Source organism: Anopheles arabiensis, chromosome 2, assembly GCF_016920715.1.
Source record: "Anopheles arabiensis isolate DONGOLA chromosome 2, AaraD3, whole genome shotgun sequence".
Lineage (NCBI taxonomy): Eukaryota > Metazoa > Arthropoda > Insecta > Diptera > Culicidae > Anopheles > Anopheles arabiensis.
Genome location: NC_053517.1, coordinates 6,532,106 through 6,556,044, shown reverse-complemented (window position 1 = coordinate 6,556,044; position 23,939 = coordinate 6,532,106). Strand labels below are relative to the sequence as shown.

The 23,939-nt window shown below is 47.7% G+C and overlaps 1 protein-coding gene across 9 annotated transcripts in view; it reads right to left on the bottom strand.

Moving 5' to 3' along the window:
• LOC120897349 (myotubularin-related protein 3) overlaps window positions 1–23,939 on the bottom strand; it is a 33,692-nt gene that overhangs the window by 7,726 nt on the left and 2,027 nt on the right. For 4 of the 9 annotated variants that reach the window (XM_040302182.1, XM_040302178.1, XM_040302181.1 and 1 more), the window contains exons 2-8: window positions 19,538–19,988; window positions 3,636–3,759; window positions 3,373–3,562; window positions 2,449–3,279; window positions 1,978–2,359; window positions 1,331–1,896; window positions 364–1,259 (exon numbers count right to left, since the gene is read on the bottom strand). In XM_040302182.1, the coding sequence (XP_040158116.1) occupies window positions 364–1,259; window positions 1,331–1,896; window positions 1,978–2,359; window positions 2,449–3,279; window positions 3,373–3,562; window positions 3,636–3,756 (2,986 nt within the window). In that variant the 5' untranslated portion in view covers window positions 3,757–3,759; window positions 19,538–19,988. Of the gene's footprint in view, window positions 1–363; window positions 1,260–1,330; window positions 1,897–1,977; window positions 2,360–2,448; window positions 3,280–3,372; window positions 3,563–3,635; window positions 3,760–4,830; window positions 5,290–9,879; window positions 10,062–19,537; window positions 19,989–23,710; window positions 23,834–23,939 lie in introns of those variants that run through there. The other 5 variants (XM_040302180.1, XM_040302176.1, XM_040302183.1 and 2 more) reach the window with 5 other exon arrangements.

Sequence of the window (23,939 nt, the reverse complement as noted above, 5' to 3'; positions counted from 1 at the left end):
AGAGCGAAACCTCGAATCGAAGAAAGAGTCCGCACCATCGTGCCTGAAGATTTTGTCATAAATATCAGACGTACGATTGGAACAATCGGAGATTCAGTTATCCCTTTATGGCAAGGTAACGTAACACGTCCGGTGTTCAGGGGCTCGTTCTCTTTAAATTGGAAACTGTTTTGAAGTGCAATCAAGCAAAACCAACGCATGCGCACGCAGTTTACCAGCCGATTGCACCCCTGCATGTTCCGTGACAGAAGCAACGCTGTCTGCCACTGTCTGTATTCCTCCAGCAATCGAAAGCAGCCCGCTCATCTCATATGTGTCGCCGCAGAAAGTGTTTGATCAGTTTGAACAGTTTATCGTATTTACCACCAGCGAAGCTGCCGTCGTCGGATCCACCGATGGTCAGATCGACGCTTTCCATCATCATGTCGTCGCCGGCCATGACGGGCCGCCCGATGACGGTACGATTTGAGCCGTGCAGGAAACCGCCACCGCCGCCGCCGCCGCCACCGCCACCGTCCAGCACGTCCTTGTTTCCACCGACCGTGGACGAGTGGTACGACTCGATTTTGATAATGCGAGCCGTATTTTCGTCGATCGTGTCCGGCCATAGTACAACGTTTTGCTGCTGCCTGGCCGTTGGACTGCTGCTCGACTCCCGGCACTCGAGCTTGGGCGAGCATCGCGACACATCCGTCGTCGTCGTCGTTGGCAGTTCCGGAACGATGGGTTGAAAGCGGTAAGGGTGTCCTGCTTCGCTACCAGCGTGCTGCTGCTGCAGCGTCGTCGTACCATTGCTGATGCTGGTGGTCGTAAAGGACGGTCGAACATTGGTGGTGGCGGTTGGAATTAGTGTGGCTGCTGCGGCGGCCGCTAAACTGTTGACGCCACCAATGCTTCCGTTCGGGTAGAGACTAGAGGAGGTTGAGGAAGAGAGAGGGTTGCCGCCCGGTGTCCCGGCGTCGCCGTTCGTGTCGGCAGGGCAGCGCGCGGGACTGCGGCCAGCCGCTAGTAGGTTGCGCTGGTTCTTGATGGCTTGCTCCAGCTCCTCGTCCGATTGGTTCAGCTCCTGCGTGAGGCTTTGCAGCTTTTCGGTGGCGTGCTGTATAAAGGAACTGGCCGTTACGCCACGATGCAACAGGCGATCGTCGATGGAGGGCAGATCGGGCGAGGTCTCGCGGTCGGACGAGAGGTTGGAGTCGATTGAACTTTCCTCCTGCGAGAGGTTGAGCGTCGCTGGACCGCCCGTTCTATTGATAATGCTGCAAAGGGGGAAATCAATGCTGCTGCAGTCAAATCTTTTCCACCGGCGCCAATGCTGCGAGCGACTTACCTTGGATCTAGGGTCATGCTTGGATCGCTTGAGCGACGCGCCATGACGCCACCTGAGGTCGCCTCCTTGATATCGCTGTACGAGCGCGTCTTCGTCATCGTTCCGTTCTGCTCCGGGCTGCAGCTGGCCGGCGATGAGCTGGCCATCGCATCGCCTACAACATCAACAGAGGTCGAACCGATGCCGACGGCGATACTAGCAGTCGATTCCACCACACCGGGCAAGATACTTCCCACACCGACAGCACCGGGTACGACGACATCCGCACCGCCGGCCGGCACGCTTGCCGTTGGATAGTCGGCCACCTCGGAGGCCGACGGTTGATTGTGGCCTCCCCAGCTGCCCAGGTACACTTCCGTCCAGAGGCGCAGATCGCGCACGTTGTGCGCCGGCCACAGGACGCGTTCGCGGTTCGGCATGTACAGGTGGTTCTTGTAGATCGGACCGGATAGGAAAGGCCACACGGAGAACGTACGATCGGGGACGCTGTTTTCCTGCCGCTCCTTCACTGTGTTGCACAGGAACGTTCCAAACAGGCACGAGTGCGAATGTTGCGCTAGTTTGATCTAAGAAAGGGGCGAAAAGCAAGCAAAAAGTGTGTTAAAAGCGGCGTCCATTCGCGTGACCCCGGACGCCACATCACTTACCAGATAGCCCATATCAAACTCAAAGCTGCAGGGAAACTGGCGATGAATCTGATGGACGCAGTCGAGCCACTGCAGAAACACGGGACAGCGCTCGTTCGTCTCGTCCGATCCCGGACCGTGGCCGCACCGGTCGGCAAACTTATGCCCGAAGCTCAGCCACTCCCGCTCGACCAGCACGCGAAAGCCCTCGATCGTGCGGTAGTACGGATCGAGGCAGAGCTGCGCCGTGGCAACGATCTGCGGCGTGCGGTCCCACCCATCGGAACAGTGTACCAGCACCGGCCGACCGTTACGCTCGATCGCGTGGCACACCACCATCGAGGCCGCCAGCAAGCCGGACAGATGCTGCAGCCAAAGCGTTCGCTCCAGCAATCCAAGCCAACTGAGGTGGGGAAAAGAAAGAAAAATGTCGCTGTTAATACACTCACAGAGCAAAACAACCGGCAACCTGCGCCGATCCACGCCACTTACTTTGGAATGTCCGCCTGCGAGGCGCAGAGCTGCCGCAGCGCATGAAAGCTTTTCCTGATTACGTGTATGTTGCCGAGGCTCATGAACTGTATCTCCGCACTCGGGTAGTACTCGGCGCATTCGCAGCCACCGCCCCGGGCCCGGTTCGTGACCGCGGACGTGTACGAGCGTGCATCCACGATCAGTATCTTCTTCGGCTCGTCCATTTCCACCTCCTCGTGGCTGCCCTCGGGGCTGCGCGGTGGGCTGCCGTCGCTGGACGCTTCCGAGCAGTCGGTTTGCGTGCGCGTCCGTCTCGTACCATCGCCGGCCTTATCCTGCGTGCCCCGATCGAACGAGCACGCATCGGACAGCGCTTTCAGCAGCTGCTCGTCCTTCGAGTTGCGCCACCCGAGCCACCCGACCTCGGGCTGACTGCAGCGCGCGATCACCGCGCCGGTACGCTGATGGCGCCACACGACCGCCGGTATGCGCCGCGAGCTGCGAAAGCTGGCCACATTCTGCAGCGTATCGTCCGAGATGCAGGCCGGCACCAGCAGCAGCCGCGGGTACGATGGGCACAGCTTAAACTCCGCATTCGCCTGGCTGATGCGCCACGCACCCTGCAGATCGAACTGTAACCGTTCGGCCTCCCGCCGGAACTCGTCGTCGAACGAGCCGACGCGCTGCAGACGGCCGGCCCATTCGTTGTCCTGGTTGAGCGTGGGCGACTCGGAGGCCCACGCGTGAAACGGAAACGCAAACAGTGCCTCCAGCGTTTCGGGCACACCGATCGATAGCGTTATCCGCCGGTGCCATTCGCTGCACTGCTCCGACGTTGCAAATGAACATCTGCGTACGAAAGGGGGAATTGGGGGGAAGAAATTACATATTGTGTGCTATTTCACAAACACTCTGTAGCCCGCAACTCCGAGCGATATTTACCGTACGGTGCTGGCATCTTTGCAGTTCACGATCAGATGGAACAGGTCACGCACTTGCGTCGATTCGATCAGGCCAAGCGGGACGGATACTTCGGCACCGGTGGTGTTTTTCTGCAGGAACAGCCGATAGTTGGACAGTGCCAGTATGCCTTCATCTGTCTGGCCGAGATAACGTACGGATTCACCGGCAACTGCAAACAAGATACAAGATTAGTTACAATGTGTCACACCGGTTGCGTGTCACACCGACCGGACTACACTTACGCTCGGTAAATCGTACGGTGAGCTTTTCTTCCTCCTTCTCGAGGATCGGCTTCGGGAAGAGCTCAGCCGCCTTCACCATGCACATCGACGATTGCGGGGAACCGTCGCCCGAACCCTCCATGATCTGTAGAAGAGAGAAGGTGGAGAGAGAGAGATGCTTTGGTTAGTCGTGTAATTAACGTGCTATCTTCTATGAGGAGGATCATATAATGTCCACAACGAAATGCTTATCTTCACTTGCGTACTGTTGCTAACGCCCATTCAATCCTCATCTTCTAGCATACGCATACGCATAATGCACTGTGTGTAATGCACCCTGGAGGCTAGTACCCCTCCTCGTTAAAGGAAAAGGTCGATGCAACCGCCCCGACTCGATAACAAGCGGGCCGTGGACCAAATGGACCATGAACATCGCGTGCGTACGGCAACAGCAGCAGCTGCAACGATTGCCCGCACAGGCCACGAAAGCTCCCCCACCAACAACATCGCGCAGTTGCAGAGGGCGGATGTGTTAGGAAGTGGACCAGCTGCCCTTATCTCAGCGCCTATCAACCGATCAGCTGTTAGGTAAACATAGGCAAACAATGTGCTCCAGATGTGGAACGCACTCCGTGCATCGACTCCGTCGTAGCAGTAGTAGTAGCGCGCTATAGTGTGGAAAGTTTCTATCCCAGGGTTTGTTTGCGATTAGCACGATGCGCTGTTCTTTGCCATCTGCAATTAATGCGTCTGAAGGTGGCCAGAGGTTGGCGCAAACAGATAATAACCTGCACCCGGCGCGGTAGTGCGAAGGTTCTCACTGACCTACGATCGCACAGCTGCCCCGAAACAGGCCCTCGGCGGATTGTAGATAGGGTTTTGCACTGGTCCGCACGCACTTGATAGGACATCTGGCCCGGAGACTGTACCGCGAGGCACTACAGAGAGTTGGTGCTAGTACTCACGACGTTCCTCTCCTCCGTGGCTACTTGATACGATCACACGATCATCCTTGTTTGGGCGAGATAGTGCCAATGGCCCAGAGGAAGTTGAATACAATTTAAGGTTACTACCCCAACTAAGGAATTCAGCCCGAATTGGGACAGATGCAACAAAACATGACGATGCATGTTTCCAGCACTCATTTTTTATACCAAGCCCTAAGGTATGACCCTTTCTGAAAGATTCAATGATTGAGAAGATGGCTGATAATTACTTTTCTACCACGTCCATGGAGATTTTGACTCTGTTGACTATTAAAGAGCAGGAACTTCAGACCCATCGTTGACTCCTGGTGTGCTCTAGATTGTTCCTGCTGACGTATTTTGCTTGTCCTCCAGCAGGGGGAAAAACTCCTCTGCTCCTCTTCTTATCGCTCTGCCGGTAGGCTTTTTCACGACCAAATTGACCCTCTATATTTTTGGCACTGGCTGCGCTCCAATGCTTCCCACCAGACCAGAACGTTCCGGGGGCGAGATAATTCTGCGTCTATTTTTTTGCCTTCTTCTGATCGCTTTTTGATAGGCCGCGGCGTTCTTGTACTTCCAGTAGCAGCGCAGCAATCTTCCCGGTCGTCTTTATAACTTATGAATGAATACGACTCGGCTTGATCTTCACAGACGGGAGAGCGAGGTACGCTCGCTTCGGAGGCTGACTTACGTTTGAGTTCCCGGGACCGTGCTGCTCGCGGTAAAATATGACCCGCAGTCGCAAGGAAGAGATGAAGCGAAACAGAGACACAGGACAGGAGAGTGAGAGAGCATGATAGGGAGGTACCCCGTGTATTATTTACACACGCACACACCCCGCACAGTCACAATCATTGGGTATACACACAACAATAAAGCCCGGGGGTTGCTGATTAGAATATGGGCGATTCTCTTCTCGCAGGCTGTCCCGCTCGTCCCCAAAAGGATGATGCCGGATGAAACAGAGGCGGACAGAGAGGTGGACACCAGCCGCGTCTAAGCTGTCAATTGAGAACAAAATCGTTCTGCGAAGGGCGTGTGGAAAGCAGTGGACGAGAATGGTAAACGTGACTATTCTCACATCGTCCCCAACGCACCCAGAGGTAGTAGTCGTTTATCGTGGGTAGAACAAGTGGAGACTCTTCCCATGGGTCTTCCCAAAAACCTAAACAACTAGCATGAGTTTGAGCTCTTATTTTAATAGATAGTGGAAACTTCCATCCAATCTTAAATGCCATCGATTGGAATTTTCCCTCAATGCCTACATTGTATCAATGGAAAATTGATACCTTAGAAGCTTGTTCGTTCTGGATCAAGCAAAATCAACAATAGACAGCAGAAAGTGCGTCATCTTGCCGCAGAGTGTGTGTTGGTTACGGGTAAACACACACACATGTACACGTCTTGAGCCGGTCGAAGAACAGAAGAGATAGAGGTGCATCCACGTACCTCACATCAAAGTCTAGACAATTAGGAGCTGCAGCACGCAGAAACGTTGTGTTGTCCGCCCTTCGTACAGAGTTAGGAGCTTAATGAAACGACCACGTTTACGACCAGCATCATGCAGAGTGGGCACCTCGAAAGGTGTACATCTCATTTAATCCAAACCAGTCATAAGATTCGACGGTATGATTAGAACCACAGGACAGCCAAATAGGTACACAATGAGTGTGCTTGGGAAACGTGATCAATCTTCAACCCTGTGTGACTTGTGCATCAGAACACACGTGCTGAACGAAACTCTCTTATCAGTTTTTAATAATGACCAGAAACGTGCGGTGGCATTAGTCAGACGTATCCTTTCGTTTGTTGTTCGGGATCGCAAACGGGATCGCCTTAGATTAGTAGCAGAGATTAGGTCACGTGAAGGCAGTAAAGGAATCATGATTTGTGTACCAAGTGTCTCTCTTATTCGCTCGACCATTGGAATACGCATAATGGAATCACAGCCGGTGCATCGTTTGCGTACGTAGTTGTACCTAGCAGTTCCTGAGAATTTCACTCAGAATAGCAAAACACATCCACAGCTTATCGTGGGCCTTCACCGTCAGGAAGTAGTGTAGTGAGTAAACACAATCACTCAGAGAAATGCAATTCCGGTTAGCTACCAAAGTTCCGTGTAAGTCTCATTACGAACCAGTCAGAACCGGTGTGCCTTTAACCCGGCGGAGAAAATCGTACGGCGTCATAAACGGAAAACATCTTCGCAGAAGCGATAGCTAGGGTCCTCCCTCTGGACTGCCGGACTTCTTATCTTGTATCTTTTCTCCCGACCGCTGGAGGTGTGACCGGTTGCGTTTCGCAAATAAGCACTTGCTTGCTGACTGCACTTAATCACACCTGAAGGTGTAAACGTAGAAGATGGAGATCGTGCATGGGTGGGCACGAGGGGAAAGAAAAGCGTCGTAAATGTTGTGGGCTCACACAACCATGCTCGTTAGATTCTGACTTGGTTTAAAAGGGGGAGTTGTGGTTGTTGTTGTTTAGTTAGAGTTTATTAGCATCCCCTTCTTATCTCATCGTGCGATTGTGCAGCACTTCGTAAATCGTGCAAGATGCAGTGCTGCCACTGCAGTTTGCCCCATGCAAATACGACTGTGATCGCCTCTCTACTACATGTCAAAACAATGTACAAGTGAGAGATAAATCACAGGCCGCTACCAACCGCAGAGGGGGAAGAAAGGAGAGTGTGTTAATCAATTGCAACCCCAGCTGTCCGATGTAGTGAAGAAATCAATTCTCGGTACAATCAATCATGGGTAAAATAATGATTGTTGCTTATCGTTTATGAAAAAACCGTACATACATTCTAGGCAAACAAAAATCCGCACGGGGTGGAAGCAGCGTGAAGCTGTGCTTCCACTTTCTTTAAGAGACGACGACAAGAGACTTACTTATGCATCATATCTTGTGATTACGTGACAAATTCCACGGCAGCAGCTGACTTCGGCGTGTGCAGCAACCTTCAAAGCAAACAAAACGAGATGCCGAAAATTGACATTGTTTAGGGAGAAAGTAGCGTTCTCTTTCGCTCCCGCTGCATGCATACTCCCTTTTCGAGGCGTTTGCGAGGAGTGCGTGACTTGGGTCACATTCCCAGTTCGAGAGTTACTGCTTGGGGGTGCCCAACGTCATGGTGAAATTGGGGAATAGTGTAGCAGCGAATGGAATTTTCCCAGAAGGAAAGAAAACCGGACGCAATAGAGGGTGCATATAAGTGCTATGGGGCCTAGGAATTTATCTAAACGGCTTGGAATGGGGTCCAACTGGATTTTAAGATATTTTCCTTGAGTGGATGGGATGGGGAGGGTTATAGTGCATATGTGCTCTTTTGTTCGTAACACTTTAACCACTCACTTTTACTCCGCATGATAAGCTGTTCAATTTTTTCAATATCCAGGATATACGATACTTCAGTTGAGACTTTAATATATACATTAATTCTATCATTTTTGGCGGTACTCTGAGTCTCTGCAATTGTTTCTTAAAAGATGATGTCTTATATTTTAGATTTTAAAGAACACTAAATCATAAACAACAATAATCAGAAAATGCTGCATAATGTCTCCTCAAACCTTTGACCAAAACAGACTCCCATTTACCAGCTTGCAAGCCTGAACCATATTGAAATGAATTCAAAGCTCAAACAGACAAGAACCATTATCTGGCATCAAATCTCGCCTAGAAGGCCGCCTTCATACCGTATCCGGTTAATTGCAGATTTTTGCTTCCAATGCGTAATACAGCCCCAATTACTTATCAACTATCTCCCATTAGGAGCTTTGACACGTTCTGTAGCTCCTCTTCAACCAGTATCACATCGCTTGGAAGATTCAGCTCCAGTGGACCATACCAACAAGACGCCAACTTTCTCTGCACGGGCAGAGAATTTCCCCTGCACGCTGATTGTTTGGCTCCAGTCGCCAAGATCAAGGACGTCCTTATTGTTTGGTAGGACAAGAAGATGCGCAATTTCTTTGGCGACCGTTAGTGTTTTGGTTTTTTTTTGCCGTTTTCTGTCACCAAATTGTACCACCCCAAACCGTTGCGAGCAGACTCAGATGGGTCGTTATCAGCAGTTTGGTGGCGGTCAAATAGGGACAAATATAAACCTGAACGATAAGACGGCACACGCCAGTGTGTGCGTGTGTATTTTGGTAAGCGAAACAGTGATAACAGCTTGTGTTGTGGTCAATTAGCATTTGTTTTGGTTTTGAGCATCAACACTTTTTGAAGCGAAAAAGGGGGATTTTACTGACACTTGATGCGCACTCTGTTAGTATGTGTGAAGCCTTTTTATTTGGGTACAATCACGCACGTCACGCAGCCGATAAGGCAATCGGGGCAAGGGGTTTCAAACTGCATTCGGCTAACCGTTTGTCACGAGACCCGAAAAAGTCGTCTGGCGCCAGAATTAGACACATAATCTGCCCCGGACAATCACAATAATTGCTTCTGTTTGTGTTGGTGTTGTTCTCCGCATGCTTTTGTTAGTATTTGTTCGGTTTTGAAAACACATTATTGTTTTTTACTCCAGACAGCTCTTCCGGTGGTTAGAAGTGTGGCTTTGGTACACGTGGAAAACTCCGTAATAGCCACAGAGAGCGATTTTAATTTCACACATGATTGCTCTACTATATTACCATTCCCCGCACACAACAACCACTGCAAATCGGAATCTGCAAATTAAACTAAACCCCCTCCCTTTCTCCTCCGTACCCCAACATACCGACGTTATCCATTTGGTTAAAATGCTCACATTCCACATGTTGCCTGTAACTATTCACATTCCTTCCACAAAGCGGACACACTAAAGCAAGCGATTCAGCACGCTCAACTCCCAATCGTGAACTGTGTAAATGGTGAATGTCAGACAAGCGTTACAACAAACTGGAGGGCAAAGATTAGTTCAACCAAAATCGACCTGCCCCAGTAGCGTAAACCTCTCTATCACCACACAGTCTTATCACAAAGAAATACCTCGTTTTTTTAAAAGCTTGTCCCCTTTTCAGCAAATCCTGCCAGACTTTGGGTTGGAACCCGCCACTTAGATAGGGCTCAAAACTGCTTGCATCGTGCATCGATACGGGGTGAGATATGGAAAAAAGATGGATTGCAGTTGCAGTTCTTGCAATTACGTTATCTCTTACCTGTTCCTATGCACTTTCGGCAAGAGTCATTTGAGTTCCGAAGAAAAAGGATTATAAAAATTAAGTCTCAGAAATCGGACAGGGATTTTTGGAAGGATTTTCAACAAGATTTCTAAGAATGCACATGTAGCAGTAAACACACATTACCTCATTGGTTTCTACGTAGGGCGTTGTCTGATCCAAGGTTTGATCGGATGAAAGGTAAAACTGCATCAGATCCCAGTCTTCTTCAAACTCCTGCTCCAACCTACAGCTGGAGGACGAATCCGTTCGAACGATCATCTCTTCGTCGCCGGAGCGCCACGACATAAATGGTTATGCAAAGTTACCAACGTTCAACAAGGTTACACAGCGACATCTTAAGCACAAGTAAAGCTCTTCAGGATAATAACTGATTCTGTTACAAAAATGTGGTCCGTCCTGGAAGTACGGGTAAGTATTGGCTCTGGTTGATGTGTCGTCCGGTGACCTTTCAAAGCCACTACTACTAGGCACTTTTCTTGCGAATTCCTTTCACCACACCACATTGGTTAAAAGGGAATGGCCGAACATTAGACACCACACCATCATGGACAAGACACAATTTAAGGCACGGTTTTAAGATCACTGACAGCCGATTTCTTTAACTATCCAACATATTCCACTAAATTGGACATTTTGAACATCACATCATTATTTGAATCCTTGAATCTTCTTTCCACAAGGCCGGATATAGAAAACACCAAGACACAAAATATCTCCGAGGAGCAAGAATGTCCCCAAATACTTCACAAGATGCACACGACAGACCGGGACGAGTCTTAAAAAAGCACAGCGAATTGAGCACACGTGGACAAACACTGCGCTGCGCGAAGCACTGCTACAGATCGACCGGCACACACCACAATATCCGGTACCCGAACCGGGTCCGTTCACCACCACGACGACGACGATGACGACCAGCGCCGCGCACAAGATGCACGATCTCTTTCGTGCCGTTCGCCGGCGAAAAGTCGACGGACGGACGGACGGTACCCAAACCAATGCCAACAACCGACCAGACCAACAACCGTCCCAGGGTACGGTGACATGCGGAGGGGTACCGACCGCACCAAAAACCGCACGTACACACGAACGCAGTGAGCGAAGCATGTACAGCAGCAAGGGATGACGACGACGACGACACGCCACGAATAGCGTCGTCCGCGGCCTTGCGACACACACCGGTCTTGACCGGCTGTCGGCGCGCACAAACCGAACCTCCGTCCCCAAAGATCTCGCACCTGAGTGGGAGATTGGAGAAGGAGGAGGAAGCGAATGCGTGATCGAGGTGGGAACCCAGACTGCACACACTGCAATCCGCATGGGGACAGCTCGCTCGCTCGCTTGCTCGCTGGACGCGCATGGGAAGAAGAGGTGCGTGCTGGCCATGTTTGGTCACGGCCGAACGTTCCTCCTACCGGACGTCCCCACCCACAGTCAACCCTTTCTGAAATCTGAGTCTGTCTGTGTGTGTGCGGAGTTCCGCGACACTAATACGAAAGCAATGGTGGAGCAAACACCCCACCCCACACAACATTGGTTACGCCGATGAATGTATGGGTGGTGTGCGAAAAAAAAACACGCCGTGGAGAGAGAAAAGTTTGCACAAACGGCCGCCCGCGGATGGATGGAAAAACGCGCAACGGGCAGAAATTGGTTCGGGGCATTATTGCGGCGGGTCGATGATCTGTTCCGTTTTCAGACATTCCAACGATTTGGAAGGGGTCGCCATCGTCGGTCGATACCTGCCTGGCTGGCAGCTCTTCCGCCCAGCCAAGAGCAAACCCGGAGAAAAGATTGGCGAAAGGCTTACTATCCTCATGGTACCGTCCTCTGCAGGCTCGAGCAAAAGAGACAAGATCACCCTGAGATGATCGAGCTTTCTCGATCGGTGGTGTCCCGTTCAGCCGAAGGTACAGCATTCCAGTTTCTGTCGCGATTCCATTAATCATTCATGACGACACGCGTAGGTCGTGAAGGAGAAGATGGGAGTGTGTGTGTGAGTGTGTATGTGCAAGTTCCATTTCCTTGGGAAAGTTTGTACCACGTTAGGCAGAAGTCGTGTTCGTGGTTGCAGGCTTATCTAATAATCTGACTTGTTGAAAACATGCAACTAGAATCTTTGGATCGTTCACAGCCCGCACGAGGTGTCATGTTTTATGGAGAAAGCACTCGAATTGTGAAACGTGCCGCGGTGGTCTAATCGATAGGACATGCAGGCTGCAACAGAGCCAACCTCATATCTATTCCCGTGCTGGACTGCATCAAATTCCCGTGATCTTTGAGGTAAAAACACATGCTTTTCTTCTACTCAAATTTAGCGTAAAAACATGTTGATGGTCATAAGCTTTTTCTCCAAAAAGCTTCCCTTGTTACTGTTGATAATAACTTACCACCAATTACTGTCAATCAATGTCTGAAAGCACATGCACTTCGAAGACACTTCCTCCTCATGATTAGCGGCTTACTTATGTCCATTTTGTTACTTTTCAAGCTAATAGCGTGTGTGGAACGCTGTAAAGGAATTCCCAATCCATCAAACACCCACCGGCCATTAATACTAATTAATCACATGCCGAGGGAGAGTGCAAGTGGTGTTCGTTGCACCAATTAACCCTCGCAATGGGAAATAAAGCAAGAAATAAAGCTTTTGTACACACGCAAAACAGCAGTACCCCTTTCAATTGGCGTATGAGCACCTTGTTATCCAATGCCGTGCTAGAAAAGAATGCCAACCACCACAGCAATCGTGAAAGTGATCGTACACACGCACAATCCGAGTGCATTGGGAAGCGTTTCGTATTCAGGCAGTTTTTGCACAAATATGCCATCTACATTTCAAAACGAAGAAAGATGGTCGATAGCGCATCAAGAGGGAGCAAAATGAAAGCCCAAAAGGAAACAGTGGCGTGAGGAGCTACAAGAAACATGGCCCTAATATCAATCCATATCAATCGACGGCACAACTGCACAATTTCCAAACCATGTACGTGATTGAGTTGAAGAGCAGCAGCAGCAGACGTTTTTTGTTTATAGAGGTCTATTAGTGAAGAGCTAAAAAGGAGGGCGCGCGCGTGTGCTTTCGATAGGGGATGGGCATCAAACAACATCAATCCTGCTCGACGCTTAAAAAAGTTCGAATGTCTCAGGCATGACACGAAGTGCGCAGAGTGACTGCATCGCCGGGGTGTTGCAGCAGTGTGATGACGGCCTCTCTTTCTCGTGGACGCACTGCAGATACCGTCAGCGAAAGCAGGGCGAAACGGGGGGCTGATGGTGTTGGTGCTCACGTACGGGGAAGGAGACTCTCTTCGATGGACTTTCGCTTCGAATGTTTGCTTCTTGAGATTGAGAAGCGAAGCGGAAATCGGAACTTGGTGCATTTTTTTTTCACTCTTTTGCTCGTCAGCTCCACCCAGGTGGAGGCAGTACACAGAGACTTTCATTCATAAAAGTTGAATTGCCGGTCCCCGTGGAATGTGGGAATGTGAAGTGCGCTTGGGTGAAAGGAAAACTAGCTGCTTGCCACCACGTTCAATGAATTCCTGGTGCGCGGGCAACTAACAGAATGCAGCTCTCTTATACCGCGACGGAAGCTGAAGTTTTGAACCTTTATATTATTTATTGGCGCTCTTTTAATAGTACTAGGAAAATGATTTCATGAAGGTAACACCATTTTCCATATTTACAAACACTTTTGCTGTTTAGTAATCACTCCTTTGCAGTGTTGCTTAATCTTAGTCAAACAACGAAGACTACGTCATTTCAAGCACAACTGCAATCACTATCGCTTCAGCATCCAGATCTAACCAGATACGGTCACTGATGAGTGCTATGAATCTAATCGTGTTCTTTCTCCCGTACGGACAGAACCAGCAAAACACCGAGCTGCGCCCTGCTGATGGTCAAATCCGCTCGGAAATAACAAACCAACCCGGGGCTCCCCGGGGCAAAACGTTTGTGCAGTGTGCACCGTTTGCTTATCACGTCCAGCCAAGTGGTGAAGCTTGCTATAAGCTTGCTAAACACTGCAGCACTGTGGAATAGTTAAGCGCCAGCCGAGCAACATTGTAAGGAGATTTGTCTATTAAAAGAAGTAGAATCTATTGCTTATAAACGGAGTATCGCAAGAAAAGCCATTTGTTCAATTTTTATTTATAAATTATTTCTATTTGCATGAAATTTGAACCTACAAGCTTTCCACGAAAACACTTCAACAAACAAGCACAGTTTATTTAAAAAAAAAAACAAGCACTTTACCTCCGGGAGAAAATCAAAACAAGCTCAGCACATCCCACGCAACAAAATGGACAAGACAAATAAAAAAAGGTACCACTTGGAAGCAGTACCGAACAGCCCGGAAAGCTGGAGAAAGTAAGTTCAACTCACCGCTGCTGCTGCAGCAATTGCCATTGCCCAGGCTCATGAATAATCGATCTACGGCTATTTCGTGCATAAGCAATGTACCTCCAATTGCGAAGTAGTTTAATTTAGTACGATCAAACAACCATTGTGCAGTAAAATCTGTATCACTGTACCACGGCGATCGAAAGGCAATTGTGTGAACAACTTAACGAAAACTGTTTCCTTGAGAAAAATAAAAAAAATAATCCGTCAACACGCGATCGAGTAAATCAAAGTCGGCAGGAGAACCTTGAAAATTTGTTAGGAAATAAAACCGCCCTCCTGATCGGCAGGCAAGCTGCGGTACAATTTGATTTGCAAGCAGCACACTTTAATCGACGGTAAAATTATTTATTTATTTTGACCTCTTTGATGGTCACCGTACGCCGTGTTTGTGCTTCTGGGGGGTTCTGTTGCGAATTGTGCTAGACCTTGAGCCAGTCCAATTGCTAACTAAATAGGTTCGGAAATGATTTACTTTACAGTTGTTTTGTTTTTTTTTCTTCAATAAGTTTATAAATCTACAACATTGAATTCAATCTCAGTCTTTTTAAACATACTTTTTAGAACAAAGGTGTTAGTCACTCCTTCAAATATAGCTCTGATTTAACGTTTTCATTCTGTCTCAGTTCGGTTTGAGGAAAATAAAACACCCTTGCTGAAATTTCCAGGACAGAGTTTAAAACTGTAGTAAATAAATAAAGCTTTCCAGACAAACACTTGAGCAAACAAACGCTTTCCCGCGGCTGTACCAACGGTTCCTCCGCAAACCAATGCGCTGACACAGTGGCATGTCTTGTTCGTGGAATGGGTAATGGTTCACAGTAATTCATCCACGGGCATCCGGCTTCCCACGCTTCCGGTCCCGAGAGAACGGTACAGCTGAGTGGTCGTCCCCGTCTTGGTAGTCTTTTCCGATTACCTTCTCGGGCAGATGGTGCCCTGTGGGTGGGTGGATCGAGAGCGAAAGTCAGCTGCTGCAGCCCAAGAACGAACGCTGCGCGATGCAATGTGTGTCTGCTTCCCATGACCTAATTATTTGCTTATCCTCTCGGGTACGGCAATACATCAATCGCCCAGCTCAGAGAATGGTAAAATGTTTGTGTTGATCTTGCTCTTTTCGTGTATACGCTACAGCAGCGCTAATGTTATCGCAAACACGAAAATAAATCGTTGCAAGCAATGGAAACTCGTAACAAATTACGACGAACATTGTTGTTTTGCAGTTGAGCAAGCAGCAGTTTAAGATTTTGCAGCTAGACTGTTGGTCAAAATAAGTACACGCCAAGCTGTGTTACGAATAGTAATCGCTAATTGATTCATCGTTCGAGAGACAGCACAATGGAGCTTTCGGTAAGCGCTCGGTATGGTACACCAATGATAATGAGATCGAACCTAATCGAGAGCACACGAGGAAGAATGAATTGCGACTCGTCGTGCAAATGTCTTCAATTTCGTAAGTAAAAAAATAGTTCAAACGTGTAATGTGGAAAAAACGAATGTTCAGAAAAACACTACGGTTTTTTGTTGCCCTACACCTTCCATTACATCCTCAATAATTGCTTCAACTCGGTTTAATCGATTACACAAGCACTGCCATGGTCGTCATCTCACTACTGCTGCCTGTGCACACAAGATGCAATAGTTTTTGCACTTATCAGCTGCACCACACATACTCATCAGCCCATCACACACTTTAGCCGTGTCGATGAACTCCCCTATTTAGCACCACCCGATAAGCAGCCCGAGCGTCTTTCGATCGATCATCTCACGTCCCACCGAACCGGTGCAATCCAGTGCGGCAAACGAGCAGTAAGTGTCTTGCCGCGCTAACGCGAACTACAGGGGCAGGAAGGGGCCGCCCTCGAGTGGTGCACAAACTATACACGTGACGTGTACCTGAAATGCAACGCAATCTAAATAGTGTACACTTTGCAATACTAAGTACAGATTTCAACTGTGTACACGAACGGGAGGGATGTGTTTTTGAATTCGTTACGAATCAGTTTCTGGAAGGTGGATGAATCGTTGCGAAATTCTGAAAAGCAATTACGAAGTTGATCAACAAAGACAGTTTACTACCCAGAATCTTTTATTCTTTATGACATGTAATACATGACGGATAACAAACGACAAAACACTATACTAGATGTTATTAGAGAGGTAACAATATGTCAGCAAGTGTTGTAGACGGTTACAGCTTTTAATGAATATTGTTTCGACATTACCTCCAGAATACCAAACCACCAAGGAAGCAATAAAAGGAAGAAACTAACATCGTTAGCAACACTTTATTTCTAAATGACTTTTAATAAAACATTACCAAAAGATTAACTCAAAATGTCAACCTCCAAACCGCGGTAAAAGCAGGTGTAGTATGAAGCAACTCTGCAAGAGCGATCTCGTAAGGAGACGGTGGCTTGTAAACGGCTCCAACATTACCCCCCCAAGCAAACCCCCGCCGGCAGCAGCGTAAGGAAGGTTTGACCGATCATAAAACGACCAACGTTACATACATTAACTATTCATCACGCAATACCTTCATTTGATAAACTGTTCCGATAGTCGTGACAAAGTCGTGCTCTCGGGGCGCACCATCGGGCATACAGCACAACCAACACGAACTACGAAATGTCTCTCCAAGTACTTCCAAGAAATTGGAGCACTTCCACACGTGCCGAGAAGTACCCCCGCGCCACTAGAAGCAGGAACACAGGTGCTTGAGAGTTACACGTTAGGTCCGACTGACTTCCTGACTTGCAGCTACTAATGGGGGGGCCAGCATGTCCACAGACTTGAGGGCACACGGCGGTGCAATGTTCTGATTTCAACGTCGGCACAAGGCCATAGCAACTGCTACCTTCCCTTTTTTTGCTCTAGCGGTCGAATTGAGGTCAGTAGACTGAAAAAAGGGAAATCAGGAAAAAAATAAGGCTCCACACCAAGACAGTCCAAAACCCCTGCAAGACACGGTGGAGAGAAACAACGCAACAGAGTTTGGAGAAAATTCAATTCCAACCAAAATAGATGGCCCTTTTTTTCGGTGGCTTTTACCGGATGACCCAGTTTTTGTGTGAAGTCCTCAGTACATAATAACATCATTGAAACTTCCTTCCAAAACCTAAAAACAAACGGTCTCAGTCGGTTAGTGTTTTTCCTTCTCACGTTGCCGCTGCAATGCGACATCGTCCGGCCGTCCTCACTTGCTCTCACTGGGGCTCGATGATGGACCTAGACACTAACTGCCCAAAATCCTTAATCGACGGGCATAAAACAGAAAACGATGGTAGAACTCATTGCCTCGTGCAGCGTCGTTTCAGAGGTAACATGAACTCTAATTCCAATGAGGTAACCAAACAAGGGCAGACCGTCATTAGGAGAAAATCCATTTATGTGCACTCGCTCCAATGCCTTCCTCTCCACCAACCCACCTGTGCTCGACGACTTGATCGGAAAGATCTCTCTTGTGGAACGCCTCCAAAAAGGATATCATTATGAAGACGGCGACAAACACGGCACACAGAGAGCGCGTCGTGTCTTGGGAAATGTAGCCCCATTGCAGGTAGAAACAGTTGTTAGCCCCAACACTCCCTCCTCCACAGCAACATGCCAGTCTGTGGACCTTGGAACGAGTCACCCTGTGTTGATGTGTACGCGACCTGATACGATCAATGAAACACATCAATCAATCACTCGCGTCACCAAAGAGGCGAGAGGCTTTTTGGGGACGAAAGACGAGACAGATCGTGGCATCTGGTAGAGCAACCGACAGCCGAGTAGTCGTCAGTGCGGTACTGATGGCAAACCGATAAAGTGCAAAAAGATATGGCTTAATTACCTGACGATAGTGGCGGCGATGGCCAGTATCTCTGTAAGGCCTTGCGAAAAAAGATGTTAGATTTGTTCGTTCATTTCCATTTTCTATGGCTCCAAGGTATTATTTGTCACAGGAAGCTTGTGCTGCATAGGATGTTGTTTTGTAGAAAGTATTTGTCGTTTTTAAGTCTTAATTCTTCATGGTTTTGATTGACACACAAGCAGAGGCTACTTCATTTTGGCGTGTTAGATAATCGAATGGAGGTTTGAAAGCCTAAGTTCCGTATGTTATTGAACACATGCTTTTGCCAACTTGATCATCAAAACTGTCCCAAAACTATGAGCCCAGAGCAGAGTTTCAAAAGAACAATAGGACTTATTTAACTTAGCCGCTTCTATTAGAATATTAATCAGAATCATCTTATGTGTACTTCTCATCGGATATATCATCATCAAAGCACAGTAATTTTCCCATAATCGATCATGCAAAACGACGCCTAAAAAATCCAACCACGTGAGGATGGAGACATTCAAACGTTTACCGATTTCTTCCTTCCTTCCCTCGTTCCTTCTATTAAATCGTTCATACCGAACGATGAACCTCTTTTTGAAGTGTCCGCAAGCCGCAACAACGCGATAGATGGATGGCCTTGGAGTGGTGTGATTGAACACACAAACTCACACAGACTCAAGGGGAGAAAAAGAAGAAAAAAAACGTATGCACCATTGAACCACATTGCGTGACGAAATGGGACTGATCGTTGAGGGGTTTTTTTGGAGAAGGAAGAGAGGGTGAGGTGAGGATGTGCAATTTTTTTTATTTTCGTTGTTGCCTCAGTTTGTCTATTTCACATTATTTGCAAAAAAGTATCCACAGATCGGATGCCAGTTTTGGCGTACCGCTTCCGGTGGGTCGATCGTACGAGAACGGGAAATCGCATCAGCATTAGAGTTCGTTCCCGGAACTCATTTCAAAGTGTGGCAGGCAGTAGCGCGCACCAAAAAAAAAAAAAAACACTACCACCAGAAGGCGTGTAATTTTTTCTTCTTTCGATTTTGCAAATTTCTGTGCCTTCATACCCCTTCCCTTTTCGTCTAGCTGTGATTGAGAGCAGCGGAAAAGGCTCGAAAATGTGAAGTTTCGTTTCGCTTGGGAGTTTGATTGAATTTCAGCTAAATTAGCGCTGCCGGCGTGGCGTCGACGAGAATCGCAGCCTCTAGAGCGCGCAAAGAATGCTTCGTTAATTGGTTGATTCGATTTTAATCGGTCCTCTCCTCCCGGTCGTCCCTCCACGTGCCCCGTGGTCGAGCGTGTTCCGGGATAATTAAAACCTAGCTCTCCCGGGCGGGCGTAGAACATACACACAACGCACATTAGGCTTTTCCTCTCCGCTCGGTGCTACTTTTTTTACTGCACGATCGATGATGGATGAATTTTCCCCGATACTATTATTGCAACATCATGGAGGAAATGTGTTTTGGAGTTGCACTTGTATTTGATATTTGCTACAATTTGTAGTTTGTAGTGAGTGTTTCCTCCCATTCTGACTATCATTTCACTTACCTTCGTCAATAGCTGTAGCTTCTCCGGTGGCAAAGCTTCAACGTATAAGAGCAGCTAAAATTCACCAACAATAATCCTTTGAGCATTTCTTCGCATATTTTCTGCCTTGTTGTCTTTGTCGACGAAACTCTAACGGTTGCCGAACGCAAGCATTGCCATCGGCTATAGAACAGTAGGTTGCCTGATATTCGCCTCACTGAACCACACCAAATTCCACGCACGATCTTTTCCACACTGTGTCTTTGCCGTCAACAAAGACAACGTTGGTTTATTCCTTTTTTCACTGTTTTTTTTCACTGTTTTTCCACTTTTCACTTAACACACGTGTACACAGAAGCTTCACCACAAGACGCTGGAGCGGTTTGCACTGATTTACAGATCCATCGAGATACTACCACCAATTCATCAAAGCACACACAGGGTAAAGATTCGACGCTTCACGCTCGACGAACTGCAAAATGGATGGAAATTTCACATTTTCATTATAACGATTGCGTCACGTAAATTAACGCTGCGGTTACGGATTGCTTTATCCAGTATAACTAGCTCTCTGGCGTTGGAAAATCTATTTAATCACTTGCATCACACAGCACAGACCGCACACGGAAAAAGCGACCAAACTATCGTAAAAGGACACGCAAGCACAGACACACACTCACACACTGCTGCAATGCTGCAGAATCCTTCCAACACATGGTGTTCTTCGGCTGCTGTCTGACAGCTCTCGAGGTGCGTTTGTTGATGTGTGTGTGTGTGTTTGTACTACAGACATCTGACATTTGTCATTCTGAAACGTGACAGCACTGAAAGGACACATAACACACACACTGGTGTGAGTGTTCGCTTTTCCGATTTTTCCACCGGAAAATTAAGAGTGAACATAGGCAATTTGTGACATAGAAAAGAGTTAATTGAAACGAAAGAACAGGTGATACGGAAATGGTATAAGGACTTTCCCTTGACTCCATTTTCATTTCCTACACACAACACACCATACACTATGGAAAATCGAAGGAAAATGGTAGAAAAAAAACAATTTCCACATCAACCCACACCTCTTCACTCGCCATACACGTTTGGTGACATTTTTCGCTGGCGCCACCAGTACACAGGTGACGTAATAGAGCATGACTGACTTAAATTATGAGCGTTTGGTAGAAAATAACCCTCAAACACACATTATTATTATATTTTTACATTTTTCCTCATTTCGCTGTATACAAATATGTTTTGTAAAAAAGAATTCTAGAAAAATGGCTCTCAAAATTGCAACAGATAAAAAACAACACTCTCCTTCAACTCGGTGTGCGTGTACATGTGTTGGTGGTATAGCGTGTGCATCAGCTGGACGCGCTCGATGCCATAGCGGCGGCGGCAGCGACGATAGAGAAGGCGTGTAATGGAAAAATACGGGGAAAATTCGAGCACTCACACAACACTACCCCAGTGGTCTGTGCGTGGGCGCCGCGCGCGTATGTGTGTGTGGGAGTATGAGAAAAATGCAGCCAAAGCGTAGTACACACCTACGCACGGCGGAGGAAACAAAAAGGAAACGCCACCACACATAAAGCAGCAAAGCGCCCTACCAACGGCGCTGAAAACTCGCGAGAACAAGCGCCATCAACGGTTTCCCTTTTACCCAGCCGTGGTAAAAACACAAAGAATATACACACACACACACATACACATAAGAACCATCCATATCTTCTGCCCTGTGGTGTGCGCTGCTCCTTCAATGACGAATCAAAGACAAAGGAGACAGGAGAATCGATTTGAATGCTTATTTGCATCAGCAGCACAAAGTAGAAGCATCTGCGAGCGTTTTCTTCTCCAAACTGTGTGAACTGTGTCCCAGTTTTACCTTGACACACACATTCTGCAAGAACGGCAATACACAGTTACTCACAGGGAAAAGCCACTTGAACAAGCTGAAGAACTCGAGCGGTTGGGGATGGATGTGGGTAGCGCGGCATCTGGGAAAAACAATGTCCTCCAAAACACCTCCATCGTGACAGATCGTCATGGGCCCTTTCTCCACACTCGGATACGGTAGACCCCGACCGAGTGTGTGTGTGTTACAGTATCACTACTATCACATCATACGAACATCCTTGGCCGGCACACCTTTAGTAGCCTAGACTAGTCTACTACTTGCCGATTTCATACCACCACCACCACCACCTCCTTTTGCCCCTCTTGCTGTTACATAACGACACGTGATAAGAATGCGTTTAATTATTCCGTATAAATTATCACCCAAGCGCGCCCCAACCAACACATCGGTTCTTGGTTGTTTGTTTTGTCCATGGCCTGCTGAATCTATAAAACTTTAACAAACCCAAACAACAACGCGCAATTCTAAATGGACTTTTGTTGTTACGCTCGACCGTCGAACACCAACCCACCACCTTGGCTGGACTTTGACCGCACTACGGCGCTCTGAAGCAATCCATCCGCGAAAAAACGAAGCAGCACCAAAATGAGGCGCTAAACAACACAGCGCCACACACACGCGCACGCACACGCAAAAAGTGCAAAACAGAGCGAATGTAGAACGAGGCGAGGTGAAAAGCGAACAGAATGTTGTTGGTGTGTTAGCGATAAATTGCAAGCGATTTGCTTCAGTCAGACAGGTGCTGCTTTTCCTTCGTTTTTGCATCGTCAAGTAACACACACACGCAAACGTCAACCAAAGCAACACACACACATACACGTGCGAAGAAAAGTGTAAATTTAAAAGTAAAACAAAAGCCACAAACAACAATGTACCTAAAAAAAGGTTAAACGAGCTGATGTGCAAAGAAAATGGTTCGAGGGGCGTGAAGAACGCTTTCCGTTGCAAAAGGCGTTCGTAAAAAAGGCCAGAAGAAGCAAGTTCAACGAGAGACAGTATCATCCCCCAAAAAGAGGAACAAAAAAACCATATAAAGATGATTTCCTTATTTTTCTTTACAAAACAAGCTTATTACGCTTTTACGGAGGGGATGATGATGGGGAGCAGAGGCGGCAAGGCATTTGCTTTGTGCCCTGCAGCGACACTTACGCCTAAATGTACACACACACACTTGCCAACGGAGGAATGCTTGCTGGTGGTGTGTTTCTGCTTTTTTAAACGCTGTGGAATGTTAATTTTCTTTTCTCTTACTTTCTTACACACACACACACGCTCTCACACACAAGTTGGCGGTAATGAAAGGGGTAAGAATGGACCGGCGATAACGGGGTAAATGGTTAGCGTAAAAATTCTACTTTTGATAGAGCGTTTGATTAACCACACGCCTTCGAAGGGAAACGCCATAAACAAAAACAAAAGAGGGAAATGAAAACAATCTACAAACTAAAGTGGGTCCATCTGTGGGGGTATAGCTGCGGTAACAATATCAACAAGGAATTCATCATTTTCTTCATGCACCGATAATTTTAAACCACAATGCAATTATCAAAAGCACAAAACGATAAGGAAAGAAAAGGCAAAGGAATTTCTCCTCATTTTTCTTAGTACTGGTTGCCTGTGTGAGTAAGTATGAAATAGGGCTTTGTGTGTTATTTTGTGTTGATTTTTTCGGTGTTCACTCGAATCCCACCTCCAGCACCATAACAGCACAAGGAACAAGTTTGAAGAAAAACACACAAGTTCGATTACACGCTGACCGCTCCGTCTGCTAAGGGCATCCCCGTATCACACACACCCTTGTTCGCACTAATGGCTGTGTGCGTGTGTGAGTGTGTGTGTTGGTATCTAGGATACACAGACACAACATCGCAGTGGGCTCAAGGAGAGTGCGGCTTGCTAGTGTATCGTGCTCTCCATCACCCCTTAAAAGATTCCTCCTTCCCTGCCCTACAACACCCCCCTACCCCCCCACCCCACAAGACAAGACACATTCAGACAGTTGATTTGCGTTGTTTTCATTGCAAGCCAAGGTCGTTGTTGCTGCTGCTCTGGGGCATCAAACCGCTTGCAGTGTGCGTACACATAAGATAAGACGGCTATTTCTTTTTTTCTTCTCTCTCTGCTGTGAGCACCAGAGCGTGTACGAACACACAGAGCGACACAATAAACACAACAACAACAACACACACACACACACATTTAAGCTGCAACGCTCTGCAAACGCTGCTAACAAACGGAAAGGTGTAAACATATTACTTAAGGCTTATTGAAACATTGACCTCGAAAAGTCGGCCGACGGGTCGGGACTGGATAACGATAACAAACACAGCACAGCAACGCACTTTTTTAACATCAAAGTTGGAGCAAAGTGAAGAAGGGTAATCCCCTCCTGCTGGAACTTTTCCCTCGAACTATTTTTCACATTCACCCGCCACTGGCTGGGGCTAGGCTAGTAGTTGGTGCGCCAAAAGGTTATCTTACTTTGTTCACCTTTCTTATTATGGGCGC